Genomic DNA, 23429 nt, shown 5'->3' on the forward strand with positions numbered 1-23429 from the left:
ATGCTCAAGGTATTAGTGTTTAGCTTGAAAAGAAATATTTGAAATAAATGAGGAAGAAAGGACGTGGTTATATATTTTGAAAAGCAGAAACTAGAATGAAACTCTATATTTGTAGAAATACAATTATATGTTGAAATGTAATTATATAGAAGGGATGAAATCACAGTTGATGTCAATTTTTACTGAATGTTATACAGAGCAGATACATGGGCCTGACATGCTAATTGGAGGAAACTTAATCAAGTTTGGTAAGCAATAAAGAATTAGCCCTTTAAAGCACGTTTGGAAAAACCCCACATTCTGACATGTACATTTTGTTTTACATACAACATCCAAATGACACAAGTTTTTCTAAGAGAACTATTTCAAACTCAAGAGAACAAAAAGGAAAGAGTTTTCAGAGGAAATTACTTGGAGCAAGGCCCATCAAGAAGAACAGGATAGAAAGAGCAAGTGTATGGAAACAAGGAGAGCAAGCATAAAAATAAAGCAGATAAGATTGAGAGAAACATGCAGATTTATGGAGACTGTTCAGTTTATTTGGGTCATTTTCTTTTTTCTTTGCCTCAGACACAATTCATCTTCAAGTTGACACACTCCCTTATCTGTAAAAGCCTGATAGGCACTTCTGGCACTCCTGTTCCATGTTGTGCTGTATACCTGTAATTCTTTCTAAGACACTAGATGAATGTATAGGTATTCTTGATGTATTACTACCATTCCTGCCTTAGTTCACTCTGTTATGACCAGCTGCTTATATTTAGGGTGTTTTCGTAACTCACAGATTTCTATTACAATGTTGGTGTAGAGCAAAGGGAAGTGACAATTGTAAACCTGAATTGACTCACTCTGAAAACTGTTTATGTATAATGACAAGGGCTCCTAAAATTGCAATAAATTACAGTTTTCTGTAAGGTTAGCTTCAAAGTAAGCTCAAATCCTGATAGAGATAAAATCCTGATCTCTGTTCTTACTACTTCAAATTTCTTTGATAAGAAGAGCCATATCCTGGCTACTTCGGGATTCACCTTATAGAAGGGAAATATTTTGAGGATATATGACAAATACAGTACTCTGAATCCTGTCTTTCCACAGTCTTACATAAACCTCCATCAGTGAGTGCCTTTTTATTAAAAAATAACACTTGGCAAAAGCTACTCAACATTGTGTTGTTCTTGGCAAGCATTATACTACACTGTGGTATCTCTGTCCATTCAAGACTTCAGTCATTCTATCATTTTGGGGTTGAAATAGACATAATTTTATCCCATGAAATAAAAGGAGATATAAGTTTTTTCCCAAAGCATTACTTGGCAATGTGGCATAGGAATTACTCCTTTATCTTTCAGCTCATAGCAATCTTAATAATACAAGGTTCAAGGAATAACATGAAATAAGATGCCAAAAATAATAGTTAAGGTATTAGGTAGCTAAGCCTATAACCCTTATGTGCCTTGAAAAAAAATACTATAATTTTTTGGGGATGAACACAATGAAAAGAAGAACTGGGATTTCTGAAACAAGACATTATTCATGTAGGAATAGAAGAAATCACAAAGACTGAAAAATTAACTGTGTAAAATTGAACTGGGAGAGATATCATTATTGAAGCCTTTTCTAATGGTATGTCATGTCTCATAGTACGCCTTTACAAAGCAGAGGTATTATGAAAGTGTTTTAAAATGCCCTTTTCGAACCCTTCCAAAATCTACCCTGGGGCTCAGGGAGCGCTCCCAGCCCGAGCTAGCCTGCCATAGGTGCTGGAGGAGCGCCGGGAGCTCAGTGCCGCTCCGCGTCCCGGGCAGCCTGCGGCTAACAGGTGATGCGGGAACCACCTGTGCGCGGCGGCGGGGCGGAGCGGGCAGGGCGGCCCGGCCGTGCCGGACTCGGGCTCGGGGCTGTCCCCACGGCCGCTCCCCGGCCGCTCCGGGGCGCAGGTGCCGGCTGAGCCCCGCGGCGAGAGCGGCCCGGGGGAGCCCGGCGGGGCAGGGAATCGAGCCCGAGCCCTCGGTCTCCCGGCAGGGAAGGGGTTCGCGGCAGACACCCCGAGCCCCGCCGAGCCGAGCGGAGCCGAGCCCGCCCCGCGCCGAGCCGTGCGGGTGGCGGGGGAGGTGCCGCCGCCGAGGCGGAGCCCCGTTCCCGCTCCCGTTCCCGCTCCCGCTCCTCTCCGCTCCGCCGCTCCCAGCCCCGCTCCCGCTCCCGCTCCCACCCCGCTCCTCCCGCCGCACCCAGCCCCGCTCCCATCCCGCTCCGCTCCGGCTCCCTTGGCCCCGGCGCGGCCGCGCTTTCCCGCCGCGGCTCCGGGCGCCTCCCGCCTCCCGGCATGGACGTGAGGAGAGTGGAGAGCATCTCGGCGCAGCTGGAGGAGGCCAGCTCCACAGGCGGTAGGACGCGGGCAGCGCGGGAACGCGAGGCTGCTTCTCGGAGTTATTTCGGGGTCTCGTCCCCTCCGCTTTGGCAGCAAGTGTGGCATCTGGCGCGGGGCGCGGAGGGGGAGCTGCCTGCCGCTTCGAGGGGCGAACGCACCGGGCAGCGGCGGGCAAATGTGCGTGTGTGTCTATGGGGACAGGATGCAAACGCTCAATGCATGGGAACGCGGGCTGAGAGGCGTTCGGGGCTTCGCGAATCCCGCCCTGAGATGCCTGCTCTGACCTCAACTGGTACTTTTGCCTTTACTGAAATGACTTGGGGCTGGATATGAACCTCCAGGGCACGTCCTCACTAGTTGCCAACTCCCAGGAGGTAGTTTTGGTCAGTCCCCCTTACACCTCCTTGCTTTGGTCTCCACTGTACCTTTCTGATGCCTAAGTGACAACTATTTCATGGATATCAGCTTCTTCTGGTAAGCCAAAGGCTGTTTGGTGCCTTTCTTTTCTCTGTATCTCTAATTGCAGTTGCACATTGACCTGAGAAAGGCTACAGGATAACTTACATTTTAGGGAGGAGAAAAGCACGCTTTGCTATCCTCCACAGTGATTGTGACTCCTGGAGTGTTTTTTTCCAGTTATTTAAAAATGAAGCTTCTTGGGTGCAATGTGTGCAAGAGGATACTGCCGAGAAAGGTGTTCAGCTCAAGACAGCTGGGTGAGCAGAGGATGGTTGGACAGTTAATGAAAAACTTTGCAAAACAGGCAATCAAAACCAGGGGAAACTTCTTAGAAAAGATGCTTCTTGCTGGGCAGCTAGATTTCTCATAAACTGTGATGCCAGTGTAGAATAGTAGCCTTACCAACAAGTTGTTTGAAAGACATGGTGCAATCCCACCTTTTGCTTGATTTCTAATGCTTCAGAATGCATCTTCTGCGTGTTAAAACAGCCATGTGTTCTCTGTTGGATTGTACTTGTTTTTTCTCTTTCTATCATGTCCCAGCTTTTTAATGTTTTAGGGTGTGTAGCCTTTCATGTAGGATACCAGATCATTTGCTTTGGGGATAGGGAACTTTTGTATTCATCTGTACTATGAGCTCAATTGTAAATCCATCTTTGCAGTTCATTAAAGTTTTGGGAAAAAAAGTGTAGTCATTATGATTATCCAACATGGTACATGGCCACCAAAGTGTTTTTGTGACACTTCTCACTGCTTTTCAGATCTAACCCCCCCCCACTCCCCCAAGTTATAATTAAGGCTTTTCCCTCCACATACCACTGTCAGCTTTCCAGCTCTAGTCTGTTAGAGGTCCAAAAGTCAAACTGTTTTTCCATAACACATACATCATCAGTGACAAACACCAGGCAGGCTCTTGGCTACCTGTGCAACCACCATGCAGGACTGTTCAGGCTAAACAAAACTGAGGTTGTGATTTAGACACAGTGGATTTGCACAGCTGCTGTTGAGGAATTATTTGGTTTATGGATCATTAATGTAGCTGTTGAAGCATAAAGAGAGTTTAAAGCTTAATGTTTTTTTCTTACAGGTATAGTTAGCAGTAATGGGAAAGTGTCTATACAAAAATTGGGGAAATATGATCTGAATCCATGTCGTGCAAGTAATATGAAATATCAAGATTATATTTTTATGGGAATTGTCTTCAGTTGAGCTGTATATTAGACGTGCTTTCTGTTTTGGTTCTCTTGATGTGCATGCCTAGTAGCTTTTAAAAATTAATGACAGCTTTAATTCACTTTAAGCTTGTAATGGTGAGAGGTAGTAAGATATACTTTTGCCCTCTTTTAGGATATAAAGCAAAATCCGACTGAAACATGACTTACTGTAGGAAAAACACTTCTCAAAAAAAAGTTTTCATGCCAGAAAAAGAATATGGAAAGATAAAAATGAGAGAGCTAAAAGGAAATACCTCCTTTCTTTTGGAGAATGACACACGTTAGATCACTATTCAACTTATATCTCATCACTAGTGTGATGCAATGTGATGCTAACAAGTGTCTAGCTTCACTCCTCTGGGCTTTCTCCTTGTGTGAGAGAGCCCATTTATTTTCATCTTGCCACAATTTTGGCCCTTTTTCATCTAAACTTTCCTTTTCACTTTTCTCTAGCTGTCTCCCTCCAGGCTCTTAAACATTCAACTAATTTTCAGTGCCATCAGCATTTCTGGATGTACCTGTCGTTGGATTTTTAACAAGGAAAGTGGATTTTTTCTCATTAATTCTCTTCAAATAGAATCATAGCTTCAAACGTTAGTTATTTTTAAATGGTAATGCCTGCAGTAGAGTTGTTACAGGGATGTGATGCTAGTGCATGAGAGTCAGAAAATGAAACCAACGAAAGTGCGACTGCTCCTCGATTTCATTTTTCCAAGTGAAATAAAACCCAAATAACAAACAGGAAGCTTGAATAATGAAAACTATTAATACCAAAGGCAACATTTTGCGCCTTTTAACAGGTAGTGACTTCTTTAATCTGATCTCCTTACATTTAATTTTGCACCTTGCAGGGCATCCTCTGATTCAAGGGCATTCAAGTTAATGTCAGTTGAAGCACCACTGAGAGTTGTTGAAGTAACAGAATGTGTCCTCTGTGGAATACTGAACTGTTGTAGGGATGAACTCTTTCATCCCTCTGCCTCATGAAATTGTCTTTATCAATGTCTTCTCTATCAGAAAGCTGCATTTGTGCTAGTGACTGCCAAAACTCATCTGCTGCTGGGTAAAGGCATGCAGCATCTTGGCAAAATGAGAAGAACTGAGAGGGATTATCAGTAAAAGTTTGTGTGGGTAAGAGCAAGTTTAATCACAAAATGTCCTGTGGGTTCAATATCTAGGACAAACTTAAGCTGTTGGGAATACTAATATGAATAAGACATTATCACAGCAACTGGTTGCTTTGCTCTAGGGTGTGATGAATTCATAATCGGGATTGTGCTGACCAGTATGACCATGCTGACTCAGAAAATAGAAATATTTACAAAAGTCATGGTGTCATTAATGACAAGTTTTGAAGATTTTCTCTTATTAGACAAGGCAGTTGCAAATTATTCGTGTCAGGAAAGAGGCTGTAATTTCTACTTTATGGGTAGAAGGACCACAATGGACCAAATAGTATTATCAAGCACTGTTTATCCAACTTTAAGTTTACTTAAACATTCTCTGCCATACATCTGAGAGATCCTTGTGCACTAGTGCTCACTTTTGCTTTTAATGAATGACTTGCTCTTTTTGCTTTGGGCATTCTTAGAAGACAAAGGAAGTAGTGCTAAAGGGACAAAAAATTACATATTGACTAAGCCGAAAATAGGAACCTAGGAAAAGGGATGCTAAGAAAAAGTGAGAAAGTTATAAAAAATATACTGGAAAATAATTACAGAGAAAAAAAAGAGGTGTGAGGAGGGATAGAAGGAAACATTTTGTATCTTACATGCTGAGGTACAAAATTTATTAAGTATTAGTGGTATGTATTGGACCCATTTCTTTATATCCCAGTTGGGATTCGTCTGACACAATGAAAAGCAGACATTGACTTTCCAAGTGATTTGCACCAATATTGTCAGCGTGAAAATTTTGGCTTGTCTGAGAGCTCCATCCAAAGAATGTGCTGTCAGTCAAGAGTCAGCATCATTTTTTTACTAATGATCTGTTGTCTCCAAACACTCTTCATTGCTGGACACTTTAAAGATTCAGATGGACAGGGTGCTGGACCATCTTGTCTAGACTGTGTTAGAAGTGTTACTTGCAAATGCAATACTTTTACTGTGAAATCTGCAAATACGTGAGGGAAGGAAGAAATTAAATGGACTCATGATCTAATAAAGGATGTACATGTATAATGGACATGCAAGGAGATGCAAATATTGTAAGTGCAAAATATACATTCTATTCCTGCAGGGTGGAGGAAATAATTTATGCTTGAGAGAACTGACTGCAGCATAAGCCTCTGAATAAAATTTGCGTTCTGCCTCCATCTCCGGTTCGCCTGTTCAATGAGTGTAAAGAAGTAATTTTATGCAAAATTCTGTTACAGAGAGTCGTATTTGACATGAATGCTGAAAATACCTTGGCTTTCCATCAATATAAATTTTGCATCATGTAAATATAAATTTTCACAAAATACAGTTTTTTTATGTATTATTCTGTCTTTCAAGGTTACTACCTATGCTTAGACTGTTGATATATATATAATTGAACATCTGGACAAGTTTTGGGTATACTGGCCTTCAGGAACTTATGCTTTCCAGGTGTTTTCAGACATTTTGAAATATATAGAGGCAGATATGGCATCTGGCAGTAAGTGTAGCCATCAAAGAAGTAGCTGGTGTGTGTCATGGAAAGCTTTTACAGTGTATCAGATAAGCACTTAGGACTTCTGCTTTGGGTTGGAGCTGAATATTTGATCTGTGCAACATTCAGCTGTAATCTATCCCATCTCAGCTTCTCAGTTTGCCATTGTGATTTATTCGGAATCTTTGGCACTTGAAAAAGAAAGTATCTAAAAATACAGCGCCTGATTGCTTCACTATTTCATAGATACGTGCATTCCTGCCAGGCTGTCCTACTATCTTCTCCCCATCCCCCTCCCCAGTTCTGCTTGTCCTCCCTTTCAGGTACCAAAATAGACTGTATTTGGACTCTTCCTTGCCAAACAAATGCTGGCCATTTATTGCCTCCTATTAACAGAAGCCATTGCTCCTATTTGAGATGAGAAAACACATTAGCAAACATTGCTGGTCTTGGAAGTCAAGGAGCCAAATCCATATCTCAGTTGTTGTAGTCGATACAGTCTGAACCAAGCAGGATTCCCTTCTTTATTAGCACACTCTTCAATTAATAGGCTTGGGCCTATTCTGGGACGTAAGGAGTGCAGATACCAATCCTTTCATGTTTTGGGGCACAGTGTGACAGTGCAGGTGTGGGTGGTTAATGGGATGTTTTTTCTCTCTGATGTTTGGCTGGAACTGTAATGTGTGGCTGCATCTAAAAGTAAATGGACAACAGTTTGACATAGGCATTTGTTTTTTTTTTTTAGTAGTTGTTTCAGAATCCTGGTTTCTCTGGCAAGGTCTTTGCTCTTTATTGCTGTGATGGCTAAGTAGTGTTTGGCCTGAATTTCCCACTGAGTACACCAGGTAGAATGTGGAAGAGAAGCGACAGTGTATGGAATATATTTGTTTTGGAGTCTATAGAACTGTGGAAAGCATAGAATCCAATTATTTTGTGATGTTCGTAATTGTATTACAGGAGTCTTAGGATCATATAGATCGTGGTTTGCTTTTTTTTTCCCTCATCACTTTCCATTCTCACACTCTACAAGAGAGAGCATTTTTGTGTTATCACCTTCATGCATGCAGCAGTAGAGAAGGCTGGGCTCTAGATTTACTTTTATGAATTTGGGAGATCTGCAGACAGCTATAAACTGGAAGCAGTTTGAAATATGTGGTTGGGTTAAAAATATATTGAATCCATTCACCTCTAAGAATAAACCCAAACACAGAATAAAAGCTGTAGATTTGAACACACACTGTTTTTTATTTCTTGCAGTCCAGCAGAGACTTAATATGGTATTAAAAGGAGCTCTCTGTCAGAGGTCTGAAAATAAATATAGTGTTTCTCTTTTATATTCTTTTTCACCTATGAGCAAATTTCTTTAGAGAGACACTTTATAGTTGCAATCCCTTGTTGTATGTTTATAATTTATACTGTAGCAACACAAACAGTGGTATGAAAGTCACAGATGCTTATATGTCCACTGGAGAAATGAACTACAGGTGGAAGCTTTAAAGCACAAACATTTTGCCTGGTTAAGAAAAATAATTAATTAAAATATTTGGATTTTATTATAGGAGATAATATCTTTGTTTTCCTGCCAGGTATTTTTCACCAGATAATGCATAATCCCAGAGCATAGTTAAATGCCTAGCACCACACAGTACATTATACCCATATGCCACAGAGTGGCTAAGTGGTGAAAGCATAAAAAGAATTATTCCAACTTGAAGGCTCTGAATGTCCTAAGATACAGACTTCAAGATGGTGGCTCTATTTCATGCAGTCAGTAAAAAAAGGGTTGTAAGAAACCTTTTTCTTACAAGTAAGCTATTTCAAAGACAGGGAAAAAGCCCCCCAATTTTACTGATAAGTTTTCTTGTTCTCACAATTTTCAGTTACCTCTCTTATTTCCAGAGAGATATATTATGAATATCGCTGTAGTTATTAGGCTTTAGGAGAGAAAATCTTAATTTTTGAATTCAACTTTTGTTAATTATCCGGAAGAAACGGTTAGGACTTATTAGAAATGTAAACAGTAGCCACAAAATGTGATGATGGGTCTGATTCTTCTGAGTGGGAACAACCAGAACAGCATATCATCACACTAAGTCATTTGATTATTGTGACTATTCCTAAACCCTTTCATACCTGTGGCAAAAATTGCAATGAATAATGATTTTTGAAATTAAATGTAGTTATTTGACTTTGAACTTTTAATGTTATTACAGTGCATGTTCTAATAAAAACACATTGAATGATATTTTTGTGCCAAAAGGCAAACATTATATGGAGAAAAAGATCTATCCAAAATACTTGCAATAAGTTGAAAAAGAGAAAAGAAGTTTGACTTTAAAAAAAAAATTTAACATGCGTACATGATGCAACTTGAAATTGTGATCTTCTGAAAGTCATGCTATATAACTTCTGTCAGATACAAGCATTATTGTAACTGAATTTTGAGCTTTGGAATTTTATAATATGTCTCTGTACATGTTAAGTACTGTAAATTAACGGTCTATGATCATATTTTCAAAATACCTAGACCAGCACTACTATAATGCTTTTTTTTTTGGCATGAATGTTGCAGCTCATATTTTCAGAGAACACTCTAGAAAGATTGATGTTTTTTGAGATTGTTTGTTTTAGTGTGCTAAAGCATGTTGCACCAACCATTCCTGGCATTTTGCAGCAGCAGGTGCTCCCTTCCTGTCCAGTCACTGAGAAGGATCAGGAAAAGCCCCTGCACAGACACACCGAGCATCGCTGCTGGCAGGAGCATCCTTGTCTGTGTGCACGGGGTTTCCCAGTGCAGATGGTTTTTGGGAGAATGAAAAGTACACAGGCATTACAGTCCTACCTGAGCAGTTAAAAGACAGGAGTGTGTGTTTTCAGTGGCATCTGAGCAAATGGACTTTAGGATCTGCTGTTCTTCTACCTTTAGACGGACATATTGAAGCCTGTTTATCTTGAAATAAGTAGGAGAAAAATTCTTAAAGAATAGTCCTTTGAAGCGATATAAAAGATGTAGATCAAGGATATGCAAACACAGATGAATGTTTTGCTTCATTGTGTGCTGGTATCAGTATGATAGGTGTTTCCTCAGATCACCACAGGTCTCAAGTTTTGAGTGTAGCTGGTTTTAACCAGGGCATACCACATGTCCTTAATCATTCTGATGATTGACTTATATTCCAATGCTCAGTAAGTGAATTGTACCCTGCATATCTTATGGTTCACTCTTTCTACTGTGTGTATTATTTTCTGTGTTGATTTATGGACATTTGAGGTTTTTGTGTTTTCTGATGTGACATTATAAAAAGTATCACCTGTTGTAATGCTATCAATAGAGAAAGATAAATCTGGACTGTTTGTCCTGGGTATTGTGTGTTGGCAGCATCCACCTGCTGCTAACTGAAACAAGTATGCATTAAAGTTCGTTGTTATTTTTAAAAGGGTGCTGTAATTGACATACACACACTCTTAGGTGCTGCCCTGATTTCTGCACAGACAGTCTACCAAATCCAAGATGCCTAAGGAAAAAAAAAACCCCAACGAAATAGATATGCAAGTTGTGAGGATATGCAGTATGATTAAAATACAGAGGATTTCATGCTATTGCTTCAGTAACTAGGTCTACTTTATATAATGCATCATTCTTTGATCTTTGTGGTGGCAATGAAGTGGGGTTTCCCAGTTTTGTTTTTTTTGGAAAGTGCCACATTGCATAAATTTCTTCCCAGCCTACCTTCAAGAATGGGGAAAATTAGAGAAGTACCTCTGTGTCTAGGATCTGTTTGCTCACTACAGAGTTTGCTTCAAAGCTGCTGCTTCCAGCCTTCTCTACATGGTAGATGGGAAAGAGGAGATCAAATAGCACAATGGGTTTGGTAGATTGGTGATTGGTTTTGCCCTTTCTGCCTACTATTGCCTGGTGATGATAAACTTGTCTGCCAGAGATTGACACCTCCAACTCTCTCAAGCAAAGTCTCCTGCTTCTGCTTGTATTTGTCACTTGGAAGGCACATATGAACCCCTCAGCTAAATGAGCACTTTCTGACCTTTTTTGCATAATCTTTTTCCTCAGAGGGATGTTATTTTTAGGTTACACACTTCATTCTTGGTTGGTTGATTGTCAGTCATAGGGGAGAAGAGTAGGTGATGCATCCAGTGGAACTGGTGGTCTCTAGTGCATGTTTTATAATACAGAATTCTGACAGAGTGGAGAAAAAATAGTTAGGGGAGGTTAAAGTGAGGAGGAAACAGATAGGACTGAGAGTATAGTAACATAGACACACCTATATTTAACCTGTAGTTACATGGCACACCTGCTGTCAAGTTTCCCCCAGAACATAAAATCTTTACTAAAAATATGAACTAGAAGGACCTAAAATTAGAAAGACTTGTATACCTTGCCTAATTGCTTAAATTGCAGAGTTGAACAGTATTTAGACATTATTCAGACTTGTAAAATATTTGTGTCAGCTACACCTTTTGTTTGCATTCAGCTAATTTTCTGATACTAAAGTAGAAAAAAAGCAATTCTCTGTTTCAAAATAGACTTATAAAGATCTCTTCTTGTATCTTAAATCTTTGAGCCACTCCAGTCTTGAGCATCAGTAACTTTTTTTGTTCCTGAAGACGTGGGAGGTGTTCAGCTAAATCCCATGTTGTATTAAAAAAACCAAACCTCTCCTCATAATTTAGCTGTATGTTTTACTTTGAGAGAGTTCAAAAACAACTGCCTATACTTAGAAATGCAAAAATGGAACATTTTGACCTGTTTAGAGTGGAATGTATGTAAAACTATCTAAAAGATGTCAGTAAATTTCTAATGTCTTATTAAGCAGTGTTTTATCAGCAGTCACTTTAATCAACAGCACTTAAATTACTACAAGGCTGACAATCTGTTAGGACTTTTTCAATTAAAGAATTCAGAAAAAAGTAGGCACTTTTTTTGGTGTATTTTTCTTTTCCTTTCAAGAACCCAAAGCGTTAATGGTGTGTTTTCACGTAAGCCTCTTCACAGAGAGTACGTACAGAAATGCTGTCAGTGAAGTGACTAATACCTCACTGAAAATGAACAAGAAAAAGTTGATGGCATTATCAAACCTCTATTTGGTTAAGTGGCAATTCACAACACTGACTGTGTACATAGTATTCTTTCCATTCTGCAGATGAAGTCTTAGAATAAACAAGTATGCCACAGTGAACACACAGTTCATTAGATGGTTTCTCGTTGCAATAACACACAATGTTTTGTGTTCCAAGAAGGGTGTGTATTGATTAAATGCACCTTGCACTTAAGCAATTAATATAGATCTTCTGGATGCATCAGTGCCTGTTTCATGATGATTGAAAGCCTGATCTCGCAACAGTTGCAGTACAATGCAGTGTTTGCAGCTGAGGATTGTCCTGTTACACATTTACTCATGACGGTTTGAACAGCTGACTTTAGTCCTTCAAATTCTGAACCTCTTAAAGAAATGAGAAGAAACATAGCTTTTGTCTCTTCCTGCCCAGTCCATAATTTCATAAGCCAAAACTGTGGCTATAGAGGATACCCAACTATATTGACAATACGCCTTGTAATGCTAATGTAATCTTATCATGCTAATATAATGTGAAAGAATATGAGAATGTGAGAAACAAAAAGAGATATCAAAAGAGAGGCTGTTTACCTATTCAGCATAATGGAGAGTATTTCTAATTCAAATCACCAAAACTGCAACTTTTAAGAGTAAGTAAATTATTTGCTTTCTGGGAAACAAAACTTCCTCAGGGAATGCTGAGATTTTTGTGTAATGTCTTCATCTGAGATACTTGTCTTGTAAGAAAAAAATCCCACCACTGACAAAGCTGTGGCTTTTCTGTCTGAGGACAAAATAAATAGACATATACTCAGTCAAGTTTACATGTTTATATTTGTCTGTGAATGCTAGGCAGACAGTGACTAACCAGGCTGCATACAACTGTGTGTAATCCATGCAGCCTGCTCAGGGCAAAAGGCTGATGCAAAATCCAGCTCAAAAATTCTATTACATTGGATTTCATTTGTACTTTTGAGATAAAAGCAATAAAAAACCATGGAATCACAGAAAAATATTTCAGAAGAGAAGTTGAGAAATCTTCCTGTTTGTCCTGATTCCCCAAGGCTGGATCAAATATTCATGTGGTGGTTCAGACAGCTTTTTGCTTAATGTACTTAAAATTCACCACTACTGTTGATTTATGAAATTGCTGGTTAATCTATTCCACAATTTATCTTTCTTGATTCAAGCTTTTTCCTAGTTCTAAAGTAAATCTTCTTAAATTTAAAGCCTGGTACCCAAAATGGATGAAATAAATAGCTAAGATTTTGCAGTACTGGATAGGACAAAAACTTTCTTTGATATGTCTTAGATTTTTGTCTTTTTTGTACTTTCAAGTCTAAGCTGCTGTCCCTTCCACAGCAGCCTTCCACCTGCCTTCAGCCTGTGATTTAACATTCTCAGCAGTGGCAGACTTCCCAGATACACAGTTGTCACCTTAATGGTTTTTCTCCATCCCGTTTTTACAATATGGATAATTTCTCTGGAAATTTACTTGATGTCTTCTACATTATGCTTTACAAATGATAACTAGTTTTTGAATGTTGCTTTTTCTTTTTTAACTCTCTAACTTGTTAGAAGCTTACTGACCACAGGGCTTGAAATTGGAAAATTAAAGGTTGGATACAGATTTCAACTTAGTTCCAGGTGTTTCTGTCTATCAAAAAGGAGAGATTCCAGCTTGCCCCTGTTAATGGTAATTCTTCCCATCCTACAAGAGCTCTGTAGGAGTTATTGCTTCCATGGAGATGAGATCAGCTGCTCCCAGCTCCTGTTGGGAGTAAGTGATGCCCTTGCAGTGCACATGTCTTTGTATGAATCAGCTCTCAAGAATTTGGGCTGAGGTAGGAATCATCGTCTTGCAAGAAGTAACAACCATCAACATTCCCTCATCTCTGTCGGAAGCTTGACAGAAGACTGCATAGATTCTCAAGGGCCTCCAGAACTTGTCTCTTTTATGACCACAACAGATATTCCAAATAAATTAAATAAAGAAGCACAGCTTCAACTTGCACTGCTTTCCAGCTATTTATTGCATTTGGATCTTCAGAAAGAAAACTTTGTCAGTGACCCTTTTATGAACTCTATCTTTTCTAAGAATATTTTAGCTCCTGAACATTTGATATGTAGCATGAACTTCTTAGTTCTCTCTTCCATAAATAAAACCTGAAGACAGTTACTTTAAACAATTTTTTAACATGAAAAGTCAATGTCACAGGCAATAGCAAAGCTTTTGAAGTTTCAAGCACTTCTTATTCAGATTATTTTTATCAGTGCTGTACCATCTCACACTTGATAAGATGTGCCTCTGCTTTTATGAGTGTCTTTACTAAATGCTATTATAATGATAAAATAGGGTGTGCTCATTCCTCTCTCATTTTTCAAGGCTGATGTATCTAGGAGGCTTTAATCAAGAAGATGTCATATATTTTAACTTTTATAACAGCTTAAGCTTTTCTAGTTGTAATTTTTGGTGTGCATACTCCAAAAGTAGTTAACTTTTGTCCACTGCCTGATTAAAATCACCATTAGAATGGCACTTGCATACAAATGACCATAGAGGATTTATTATCTGTCTTTCCCAAATTCATTTTTATAGTCTGATAGTTTAGGGATATGGTTCTTTAAGCTTGTAGCTCCAGGAGAGTTCTGTGATAGCTGGTCTGCGGATGTTAATAAATTAAACTGTGTGTTTGAATTCAGTTGTGAGATGTGATAAAGCTGTTTTAACGAGCCCAGGCAGAAGCTTTTATCAGGCAGTTCTCTGGAGGCAGGAGCTGGTGCTCTGGCTTTATACCAATCAGCATTCCTTGTGTTGGCTTTGCTGGGAAAATGTTACACTTGATTTTTATATGAATATATAACATCATCATATTTTTCTGTACTTTGGCAACTTCTCAGAGTTTTGATCGACAGTTACTTTGTTAACATCCATCACAACTAATCTGTTTTATACATTGTGTGTCTTTGTCCTCACATCATTTATGCTCCCTCTGAATTTTATTTTAAATGTCCTACAAGTGTATCATTCTAGCACTGCCCTTTTCCTTCAGAACAATTTTGTGAACAGTTGACCTTAGCTGGAAATAAAGTGAGCAGTGAGTTCTATTTGTTGTACCTGGTTCTGTATAACATTTTATTAGTCTAGTCATTAGTCTTTTATGAAACTATTAAGGCAGTAATAATATACCTTTGATAATACTGTGATGGAGAGAACTACATTATTCTTGGATGACAGGATCACAATGCTTTTTGATCAAAATTGTCACCATCTTAAAATTAAATTACTGGACACTTTCTGAAGTCTGGAAGTATAATTTGTAAGTGATAGAGAAATGAAATTGAGAAGTCTTGCAGGAAAAATTGTAGCTTTGTCTAGGCCTAAGTATGGGAAGCAGACTAACAGTGGGAAACTGGGTGATTGAGTAATAATGAGTAAGAATTTTTGCAGAGTTCTGCTTCAGAGTAATTCTAGTCAAGTTCGGTTGACTAAATGCCTGCTAATATTTGTAGTGCATTAAGTGAGCTTCTAGATCATGTCTTCCCACTTAGTTTCACCTAAAATAATCTGTGTATTCCAGGTACATTCCATGATGTGAACCATTAGGTGACTTCTGGAAGCACCTTCCTGATCTGAATGGAAAAGCAAACAGGTCCACATATCAGACACAACTCTGGGAGCTTTCCCATTCTCTGGGGCCCAGAAGTTGTGTGAGCTTGTTTGCACATTTTCATCTCTTTGGCAGAATTCAAATACAATCCTTTCTAGCTCAAGGAATTATTGGAGGCGTACTTAAGGATCATACTAATATTTTAGGGATGTTTTTTTCAAGATTAAGCCTTCATATTTTAGGATTTACTATATTAATAGCCCCACAACTGTGTCTTTTTAGGACCAAATTTTCTGTCAGAGATGTTCTTAACATCTAATCACCATCATTAAGCATCAGCATCATTAAACAGAAGCTGCTTCTCATTTTCTTATAGCTGCTATCACTTGCCTGATTGACAATTTGCAATTAATTCTTATTGTGCGTTTTTAGGCTGCTCGTTTAGTTGTGACTGGAACAGCACATGTGCAGAACATATTACAGATCTGCCATCAGCGAGATGTCTTTTCCAATAGGAAAATGTATAGCTGTGTCAAAAATAACCATCAGAGATTTTAAAAACAGAATACATGTATGCTAGAGTTTCAGTGCTAGACTTGGTAAATACACCATCTTACACTGGCTGTGCTGCAGACAGTTCTGCAATGTGATGCAACACCCCCTGGTAACTTCTTGTAATTTTTGTGCTTCAGGATGCAGTTGCTTGTCCAGAGGGAATACAAAATGAGAAAAACTGAGAAAAAAATTAAGTCAATAGCACTGCAAAGAGTATAACCCTGCATGAAGGTTGGCTTTTTTTATAAATTACGTTAGTTTGTTATGGCACTAGAATTGTAACTTTAAAAAGTGCTGGGCCAAAGTACAGCTTGTTGAATGCTTTAAGACTGCTTTTGAGTACTTTTAGAGTCCGAACATATCCATTGGGTAGGGTTTTCCTTGCACACTCTGGAATAGCCACAATGCCAAATTAACGTAATTTTATATTTTTCATATTTTTGTGCTCAGTAACTACACCTCGCAATTTCTTTCCATGTTGAAGAATCAAATTTATATTTGGAGTGATTATACTTCTTTTAAACATTAATAAATTGCCTCTAAATAAAATTATTTCAAAGATTATGCAACTACCAGATTTATTCTTAGCTCACGTGAGTGCCCTCTCAGCCTAGTGTGAAAAATGTTTTGAAATCTCAAATACATGAAGACTTATCTCACATATTCAGTAAACTTATGAAAAATCACACAGGATTATTTTTCCCAGAATTGTATAAGTGGGGAAAGGCTTTCCATGATGGAAGCTAAAAATGGGAATTATTAATGGTAATGTATTGAAGTTTGAAAGTGCCTGAAAGTTTCTGTTCGGCACCAGTGAGGCCACATGAGGAGGGAGTCCTGTGTCCAGTTCTGGGCTCACCAGTATGAAGGAGACATGGGCAAAATGGAGAGAATCCAGCAAACGTCCATGAAAGTGATGAATGGACTGGAGCATCTGTCCTGTGAGGAGAGGCCTGGGACTGTTTTGCCTGGAGAAAAGAAGCTTCAGGATAAATGTCATCAATGTAAATAAATACCTGAAGGGAGGGACGGAAGAGGGCGAAGCCAGGCTCTTCAGTGGTGCCCAGTGACAAGAGCAGAGGCACAAACTGAAACACAGAAGGTTCCTACTGAACATGGGGAGTGTGGGAGTGACCAAGTACTGGGTGCAAGTTGGATGTTGTGCAGTCTCCTCCTTGGAGATATTCCAAAGCCATCTTCAGGTGGTCCTGGGCAAACCTGCTCTAGGTGGCCCTGCTTGGATAGGGAAGGTGGGACCAGATGACCTATGAAGGTACCTCCCACCTCAACCATTATATGATACTGGGACTGAAATGGACAACACTTTTTTTTTTTTAAAGTGTACATTAATTGTAATTAAATTTCTTGGGATGCTTGTGGAGTTTTCTTTGTATTTTTCATGTTTGCTTATATTTCCATGCACAGTTTTGTATATAAAAGTTGTTTTGGGGGTGGTTCTCACGGAAGAGAAGAGAAAACTGGTTCAGTATTTTTAAGCAAATGGCAGGGAAGACTGTAGTTACATATTAAATTGAAAGAGTGGTTCTGCAGTGTGAGATGCACCTAACCAGTAGTTTGTGGGCTGGAAATGATAATCGGAGTTTAGATGTTCAGTTAAGTAATTCAGTTCTCAGTTAGAGCACTGCATAGACACGCCAAACCCCCCAGTTTTCTTGCATATGTACTGCAAGATGTAAGCACTCAAGCACTACATACTATTGCCATGATCTACCTGAAACTAATTTTAGAGATTGAACTGTTGTGTCAATATAATGTTCTTTTCTGTTAAGACTCCTGCTAGATTTGTATGATTTAAAATAGGATCTGTTCCTTTTGCCGTTTCTCTAGAGCTCTAAATCTGTCTGTTCAACCTTGTTGGTCACCTGTTTTTGTGAAAAGCTTTCAGAGGCCAAGGTGAGCATCAATAGCTGGAAATTTGAGCCATTAGTATGAAATGTTGGATCTGTATAAACTTGCATGTAGAGCATGAAAGGAATCAAAAATAGTTGAATTTTCTGTTTCACTGTGTCAGTGTGTATGGTACTTGATAGTGTTTTACATCTATAGTATCCTTAAAAGAACTGAGCAGAAAAATAAAAATACTGGTCTGGGAGAAAATAAAGATATTGCAGAATTTTTCAAAACCTAAGCCTGGGATATGAACTAAGCTGTCATCTTTTCTCAGGGAAAGTGTAAACTAGGTTAGGGGTTCTGGAATTCTTTAATGTTTTCCACTTTAAGTGATTCTGAAAATTTCTTATTTGATATAGCCCACAGCAGCAGCATCTAGATGTTACATAATGACCCACTTAAGAAATGCAGTCAGAACAGATGCTGTAAGAATGTGCATTAACTCACATAGAGAAGATATCTCCAGTCAAGTCAAAGAATTTTGCAGTTACTATTTGAACATGGGGAGCTGCTCAGCTGAGCTCAGGTCAATATTATCCTGTTTTATAAAGAAAAATATTAGGTGATTTTATCATAGTATAAACCAGAATGTTTAACTCTTCATCTTTATTTGAAAATACAGGGAATTTTCACCTAGCCTGGAATTTTGTCCTTAATTCTAGGTGGCATACTGATATCACAATTATGGGTTTGTTTCTATGTGGGTTTTTTATGCTGATGGAAAATTGAACCTTTAGTTCTTACACTTTATCACTAAAAGCTATTGTATTAATGAAAAACACATTAAAAAGTTAAAGGCAAATGCATGAGCTGAAATATTTGTGCTTTTCAGAACTCTCCTTTTTAAACAAGAATGGTCTTACATAGTACTTGTTCATTCTTAAAACACAGTACTGACTTAACCTGCTTTACAAGCATTTCTTATGTGGCTAAAATTAAGCGAAAAAGACTCAACATGTACAGACAAAACCCCAACCTTTCAAAACTTTCCAGAGAGTTTTAATTATCAGACTGTGTTTTGTTTTGAAGGCTCACATAGGTCATGAAGATGGTAATCCATGCTCTGGACTGCAAGAAAAGCCTGGTTATATTAGCTTGCTACCTTCTACCAAGCTAGTGTAGAACCACTTCAGGACCATGGTGTCTGCATTCATTACGTAAGATGACTGTTAACAGAAGCCTGGGGCAACCTGGGGATACATGGAACCTTAATTAAAGCTAGTGCTAACTGCTGTATGTAGGCATCACTTGTAGAAACTAAAATCACTTAGGTTCAGTTATAAAGCCCTGGAACTAGTAAACTGACAGCGATTGTAAGCGGAGAATTATTTTAGTAATTTATTCTTTTTACATTGTTCCTTCTGTCTTGCAACCAAGTTTAGCTCTTCAGGTTGGGATGTAATTGATACTGAAAGCTGATAGCATCCTTTGGTTTTTTTTTTTTTTAAACATCCTGTTTATTAAAGTTGAAATTAATGAGCCCATAATTACTTTAATGTGGATGACAGCAGGCTGAGATACTATCCTGTGATTAATCTAGGAAAGGATTCTCATAACTAGTAATAGGGGAAGCACTTATATTTTAAATTGTTTTTACTGAAGAGCCACTTCTTGTGGTTTTATATGATTATGTCATAAAAGCTCTTCTATCTTTTGAGTGCTATAAACACTTGCTTAAAGCACATTTGATACTTTAAACTTTTGAAACAATGAATAGTTTTCATGCTTTTCCTTTCTATACATTTAAATATGTCTGACATGAAGATACGTTGCATCAGGCAGTATTAGATCTGTATTCAAACAGAAAACAGAAAAAATAATTGAATGGGGGAGAAGAAAAAGAGGCAGAGATCCTGTGTATCTTCCTATTGTTGCCACTGTTTTTTGATCACAAGTGGTTGTCATGACTAGATATCTTTATGATTTAGTCTCTAAAATGTACGATGCAGCAGTTTATTTCTGCTGCACTTTACCTCCCTTTAACATGAAAGGAGAAACCACACAGCAAGAGGATCAGTTTGATGCTGCATAGTCTATGCATAGTGTGGTATTGAAACCTGGTTGGCACCTGGCTGCCTGGTTTATGCCTCTGTTCAATCAGCCTAAGACCTTTCTTTCCCTAGGCTAGTGAAGTTTAGTTCTATGTAAGTAATAAAGACTGCTCTGCAGCATGTTTGATGGAATAACCCAGGTGCTTTGCTGTTGTATTCAAATTATAATTCAACCTTCACAAAACCAATTAAATATTGATGTTAAGTCCTCCCCTTACAGATTGTCTATTCATAGAGTTCTTATGGATTACTATAAGAATTTTGCACCCTTGTGAACTTGCAAACATAGACTTAATAAAGCTGTTTGCAATTTAGCAAACTAATGAAGTAACTTAGGTTGACTCATGTTCAATGGCATTAACTTCCCTTGATGATTAATTCAATTTTTGGAGACATTTTTTCCCTATTCTTAATGTCAGTAATTTACTTGAACAGCAAAAAGAAAAGGAAAAAAATCTGTAGGCATTGGAAGGGAGAGTAGTATTCTGAATCCTTTGCTTCTCTCTGTGGAAATCTTCAAGTATAATTGCTCTTTTTCGCTGACATCAAATTTCAAGAGTTCTGCAGAGAATAGCAGTTGTTCTAAAATACAATTGTACTGTTCAAAGTGCACTACAGGGTCCTAAATTCTCCTGAGAATTGTCCCTCTATAAAAAGAAGATTGAGATGAAATTCTGAGATTATTAGCTCTTTTGCAAGATGAATTTCAAATAAAATAAAAAATTTCCTGGCAAGAGCAACAAAAGAGTTTTTGTGTTTTGTTTTATGATTGAGACATGCAGGAGCAATTTATATAATTATATAGGGTTTTGGTAAATGTGGTGTACAGAGAAATGTTCTTTGCCGTGGATATTAAAGATTTTCAGACTGGGTAATAATAGAAGGAAGAAATAAATTATCTTTTTTTTTACTAGTCAAATCCCAGCTCTATGACAAGTTTTCTTAACTCTAGTCTTATCTAGTTTTTTTTAAATTTTAAAAACCTTTGACCTACTTTCTTATTTTGTCTTTTAGGAAATGCTTGTGAAAATTTGAAAACCAGTCATTCACAACACATTGTTTTCTCTTATTGGGTCCATTATTATTTTTATAGTCATGGCAGGTTCAGCCTTCTTTATAAAGGAATTGGGGTTTCTTTAACTACTTTTGGAGATAGAAAATTACTACTAATATCAACCTCTTATTTCTACACTACTGCCATTTCTTGTCCTGCTTCTCTTGAAGGCTCAGAAGAACATTGAATCTCTACTTCACATGAAGAAAGAGCTGTTCTGAAATTTCACAGAAGTAAGAGAAGGCTGTAATTGACATAATTTTCTGATTAAACTGCAATACACTGTTTTGGCTTGAATACTAAAATAATCTGATGTTTTTCCTTTCTGTCCATGCTTTTTGGACACAGCAAAGCAAAAATATTCTGCCCAGTTTATACAGGTCACTGAGAAACACTGCTGCTTAAGAGAACTATAAATGTGTTAACAGAGCCCTGACAATGTAGAGTTTTTTCAAAGTGATGCTAATTATACTAATAAGATCATCACTGTTCACAGCAGAATTCATCACAGCCATTTTTGAGTCAAGCAGATGGTTTAAAATTTATACAGAATTTAGGTTTGAGTGCCTGTGGGGAGAAGCTGTAAACTGCAGCACAGTGGACCTAAAGCTTTGGTGGTTATAGAGCCTTACCTGCAGCCAGATACATGTGGGCACCTGCTTCTTGTACTCCTCTGCCATTACCAAGCCTCATGCCAAGCTGAGGAGGAGACTGTTTGTTCCAAAGTGTTTGTACCTCAGATTGGATCCTCCTCAGATGACGAAGAATATTTTCCAGTGCCCAGTTTCATACCACTGAGAGAGCTGGTAACAACCCTAGTCTTGCAATTTTTAAAAGAAGTGATTACGCTGTTATCATTAGTGCCTGCCTGTTCTGGCTTTCATTGGATGGATGCCTCAAGGAAGCAAAAATGCTGAACTTAAAAGAAGTTTCTTCTACGATTTGCTGGCCAAGTGATAGCTGGGCAGTACCGGATGTCTTACAAAAAGACTGAAATAACCCCGACGTTGGATTTTTAAGTAATTTCTTTATATTAAGTGGCTTTGCAATGACCTGGCCACTTCCTGGACATGCCCATTGTCTAGAAAGGTCTGATAAACTTGGCAGTGTCTTGTAGTAATGAGTTTTGAAGAACACCAGTGGTTACTGATTTACCTTCCTTTGAGTAGATGAAAATGCCTTCTCAAGCAGCTTGGAAATCTATAAATGGAGATTTTAGTACATTTGGAGGCCTTGGAAATTTATTTAGTACTTTTGTATATTTTTATCCTGCTTATTATTTTAAATATGAAGTGCATTTTTGAATGAAGTTCAGGATTGGTTAAGAATGGAAATACATAATTTTCATGTATAAAAAATCTGCTGTTGCATATTTTGTGGCTGTTAAATTTAGCAGAATTGCGGACATCAAGAGATGCAATTCTTGTGCATTTATGCCTTTTTTTTTCCAATGAATTTTTAGTCAACCCGGAACTTAAAATGAAAAACCAAAGATTTTGTAATTTTACTATCCAAAGATTACTGTGTTCAAAGACTTTCTAATAATCCAAGGACTTAACAAGCTAATAAATAAGTATAAAGTTACTGCACAGACGTTGCATCATTTTAATTCCAAGAAGTGTTGATCAAAAATGAGGAGCAAATTAGATTTGAAGACCACAATATAATATTTTTAAATAGAGCAAGTACTTGTATTCAGAACTGTATCCTGTTTATTTTTCTAGATAATTAAAATAGTAAAACGTTGGCATAGAAAAATGCAAATATTGGGTATTTCTCAACATGATTTGATTTTTTTCCCAATATAATGGAAAAAATATTGTTGAATAGATAGATATTTGAATCAATACCTGGGATAAAGAAATGCGTTTTTATTTCCTACTTCCTGCGCAAGTAAAATTAAAATTCTCTGGAATTTACTACAGAAATGGTTGTTTCATTCTGTGATGTGTGTAGAATAAAATATCCCTGTTCTTTTAGATGCAGATGTGGGAAAAGAATTGAAAAAAATATGGTCTAGATGAAAAAGAATAAAGACAACTCATTTGCTTAGAAAAGATGAGAGCTATGTCTAGTCTTATGCCATGCAAACAAAAGACGATACAATTATTGTAAACTCTTAAAGGAAAGGCATTTAATTTCCAGAACTCCCTTAGAACCAAAGATCTTATTCTTAACACTATTAAAGACTGCAGGAGAACTGCCAAAGGTGGTTTCCCAGAAATGGGAAAAGCCATGTCAGATCACAATTGAAGAGACTGCTGAGCTTCAGTTTGTCACTTGGTTCTTAGGTTTCCTGTTAGCATCTGGCCATATCAATGCACTGGATTGTTTTAAAGCAGTAGATTACTACATCTCTGCTACCTTCTTATTTTGAGGCTTACTGCTGTGGTAATTGGAGTGCAAATTAAGCAAGAGAATTCAGTAGCCATCCAATGCACAGTATATGAATAGCTTTTAATAATGTGCACTGCTGGAGATTATATAAATGATTTCTCTTTGA

The 23429-nt window shown here is 38.0% G+C and overlaps 1 protein-coding gene across 2 annotated transcripts in view; it reads left to right on the forward strand.

Annotated features, from left to right (window-relative positions):
• Positions 1-1965: 1965 nt before the first annotated feature.
• Positions 1966-23429, forward strand: part of KCNIP4 (potassium voltage-gated channel interacting protein 4) — a 398679-nt gene continuing 377215 nt past the window's right edge. The window contains exon 1 of one of the 2 annotated variants that reach the window (XM_085059250.1): positions 1966-2384. In XM_085059250.1, coding sequence (XP_084915376.1) covers positions 2324-2384 — 61 coding nt within the window. In that variant the 5' untranslated portion in view covers positions 1966-2323. The remainder of the gene's footprint in view (positions 2385-23429) is intronic. The other variant, XM_085059244.1, reaches the window with a different exon arrangement.

This window comes from Lichenostomus cassidix, chromosome 4, assembly GCF_008360975.1.
Source record: "Lichenostomus cassidix isolate B80296 chromosome 4, HeHo_3.0, whole genome shotgun sequence".
Taxonomy (NCBI): domain Eukaryota; kingdom Metazoa; phylum Chordata; class Aves; order Passeriformes; family Meliphagidae; genus Lichenostomus; species Lichenostomus cassidix.